The sequence below is a fragment of the Trichosurus vulpecula genome, chromosome 5 (genome assembly GCF_011100635.1).
Source record: "Trichosurus vulpecula isolate mTriVul1 chromosome 5, mTriVul1.pri, whole genome shotgun sequence".
NCBI lineage: Eukaryota > Metazoa > Chordata > Mammalia > Diprotodontia > Phalangeridae > Trichosurus > Trichosurus vulpecula.
In genome coordinates this window covers 20,715,620-20,718,848 of record NC_050577.1, presented here as the reverse complement: position 1 = coordinate 20,718,848, position 3,229 = coordinate 20,715,620, and the positions used below count along the sequence as shown (strand labels likewise).

Here is a 3,229-nt window from a genome sequence, read left to right as displayed (position 1 = left end):
AAATAATTACATTAAATAAACGCCAAGCAGCAGGTGGTTTCTCTTAAAAGTCGATGCCTCATTGAGACCCGAAATACTGAGAACTCCACGGTCATTTCCATCGACACGGTAACGGAAGCTCCCAGGGCATGACATGGATATTAAGTTCAAACTGGGGGAGGGGGGCCAGAGCTCGTGGAGCTCCTGCTCCGATGCACTTCGGCGTCCCCCAAGATCTGGAGTCTGCAGGGCAGCGCCCGGGTACCCGGGTTACTGCCTCTCATCATGAGGAGCGCTAGGGAAGTCCGAGTCCTCCTGGGGCTTGGTCCCGTCTGGGAGCAGGGTGGCCCTCACCTTCCTCTTCTCTTTGAACCTGCCGGAGCGGGAAATCTTCAGGTTGCGGCGGCTACCGCCCGATTTCTCCTCACCCAAGCGATCGAGCTTGGAGTCGTCGGTGCCAGAGAGGCATGGGTGTTGGCAGTCAGGGCTAGGTGGAGAGGACTCCCTGGGGTCCGGCTGCGGCCCTGGAGAGGGTGGAGGCTGCACCCCTCCGCTCCCGCTCCCACCACCGTCTTTGCCTTTCTTCCTGCTGCTGTTAGTGAATGATTTCCACCAGGAACCCGAGCTGCTGCTGCCGCCGCCGGGGCCGCCTCTGTCAGCCATACCGCTGCCCAGCTCCTGGGTTCCGGGCGGCCAAGGCCAGGTGCCCACTTATTTCTCCTTTCGACCACTCCTGCCCACTCCCAGCTGTGGCCGGGGGCGCTGTCCTGTAGAGGGAGAGGTAACCAGGCTCCGTGACGCTTCTTTCCTGCCCCTGTCCCTCCCTAATACACCTCCACCGCGGCTCCCCCACCCCAATCTGGGCTCCACTCTGCTCTGCACCAGGGCGCCTAATCTCCGGGAGACCGGGAAGGCGGGGAATGAAGGGTGCAGGCAGTCCAGGGGATCGGAGTTCCTCCGAAAGAACCTGAAGCCAAGTTCATTCCCCCCACACCCCGTACCTGGAAACAGAATCAGCTGAACGCCCCCTCTCCCACCAAACCCAGGGTCTCCTGCTTTCCCTTGGGCTCGCAAACAAACTGTCCCTGGGGGCCTCTGGGCTCGCAGAGGTGTGACCGCACCACCAGGTGGAGACTGTATCCCAGGAGATCAGCCTCCAAAGGGCTAGTTAAACGTTTGGTTTATTGAAAGGGGAATTCTTGGGGGGGGGGGGGGGAGGTAGCCAGGGCTCCAGAGGAACTTAAGGAAAGGTTCCTGTCACTTGGATTAACAAGGTCCCTGGGAATTGGGGGAGAAACCAGACAGGTCTGTCCACTCAGAATGGGCAGACTTTGCACTACCCCTTGTGAGAAGAAGGCTCCAGCTCTGGAGGCCTTTCCATGAGGAACAGGTGTTTAACCAAGCTTGGCCCAGGGCTGCCTGGTCTGGTGAAGGATGACAAATTCGAGAGCTCAGGCCACGACTTTCAAATATTGCTGATTTTAGTTTTCTGGCCCATAGATAAGAGACTTGAATTTATATCTAAGTAAAAACTGAGGATACTAGGCTCTAGTTTTTAAGTGACTAGAAACTCTTCCACCCAGTCTACAAAGGGTTTTGTACCCAGACTACTTGGCTCTTGGAAGACACCTGTGCCTCCACCCCCCTTTCCCCTTGGCTATGTGGCTAACCTGCCATATTCTCTCTCAGTTGGCATAACGGGGCTTCAGAGGGTAGCTGAGCATCCCAGAGTGGGGTAGACCCCAGACACTAGATTATAGTCGAGGTCCATCTCTCGGACTTCTTGTCGGTTGGCCTCGATCACTTATCTCTGTCCCCACAGCAGGGATAGCAGCAGAATGGGAAATGCCCTTGGATGTAACATCTGTGCCCTCATCTCGTTTTGAATGGAAGCTCTCCCTCTTAGGGTTAAAAAAAAAAAAACAAAACAAACTAAGTCTGGAAGGCCCTTAGAGCTCATCTAGTCCAAGTGGCTGAGGCAGGTGGAAGGACTAGGCCAAAGTTACCTTATTTTATTTCATGCATTTAAAAACATTACTCTGAGAAAGGGTCCATAGACTTTACCAGACTGTCAAAGGGGCCCATGATACACAACCCGCCCCCCCCCCCAGAACCCTGGGTGGAGGCTCTCAAAGGTTCCTGTATCTCCTGTATATGTGTGTATATATGATCAGTAGAATGGGATTGTTTCTCCTCAGTAAAAGCACTTCAGCATCCGGGCTGCACAATCTTAAATCGGGTACCATGTATTGAAAAAAATAATGCATCGCAATAATCTTGAATGAAAGATGCCAAAAAGAAGAGGGGGTGGGGGAAAGGAAAACAAAGTCCCCAATTAAAGAACTTCGAACCTATAGCTAGGCTTGCTTCAAATCAGTTTTGATCTTAAGGGACATAAATGCCTCCTTTAGAAATGAAAGCAGGAGGGCCCCCGCTTAACTCCGGAGGTAAAGAGTGATTACTTGGTGTCTTAGCATTCTCCTAAGGCAGCCTCCAGCAGCAGCAGAAAAAGCAGGCGGTTTGGAACTGAGTTACCGCTGACTTCTGACCAGCCTCCCCGTGTGCAGCCCTTTCTGACATCAGATAAGTCACTCGCCCTCTGAATCTGCTGTCTCCTGGGGAGTGTCCTACCTCAATCTCAGGGGATGTTGTGAGGCAGCGCTCACTAGAGAAATGTGAACTGTTATGAGGGCTTTACACAGCTGACTTGTTTGGACCTCTGGTGCCCCAAGTGGGCAGTGACAAAGTGATTTTTTAAAATTCCTTTTCTATAGGATACTTTTTAGAGCTGAAAGGGACCTCAGAGGCCATCCAGTCCAATCCTCTCATTTCCTCGATGAGGGAACCAGGAGGGTTACTGTGACTTGCTCACAGATATACAGATACTAAGCATAAGGGACAGTATTCCAACCTTAGACCTCAGATACCCGAACCAGTGGTCTTTCTACAATATCCGAAGCCGCTGGAATGTATTGGGAAGAGCCCTGCCCTGAAATACTTTCCAGCCCAGACAGGTCTACCGCTTTCTAGCTAGGACACCGGGACAAGTCACAACCTTTCGGAATCTCGGAACATGAGGATAAAAATCACGGGCTACCTTTGTGGACTTTGTAGCACTGTTGGGAGTTTTGTGAATTTTACGGGGCTAGCCCTTAGAGAATCCAGACTTTTCTGGAGGAAACAAATCCCTTCTTTTGTCCAGGACAGGTTGGGTTTTTCTCAGGCTGACTGGATAAGAGATATCCGACTC

General features: G+C 52.3%; 1 protein-coding gene across 1 annotated transcript; it reads right to left on the bottom strand.

Moving 5' to 3' along the window:
- Nucleotides 1-249: 249 nt before the first annotated feature.
- PRR15 (proline rich 15) lies at nt 250-642 on the bottom strand. The gene has a single exon (XM_036758897.1). It carries the CDS (start codon nt 640-642, stop codon nt 250-252), a length of 393 nt encoding a protein of 130 aa, XP_036614792.1.
- Between the last annotated feature and the right edge of the window lie 2,587 nt (nt 643-3,229).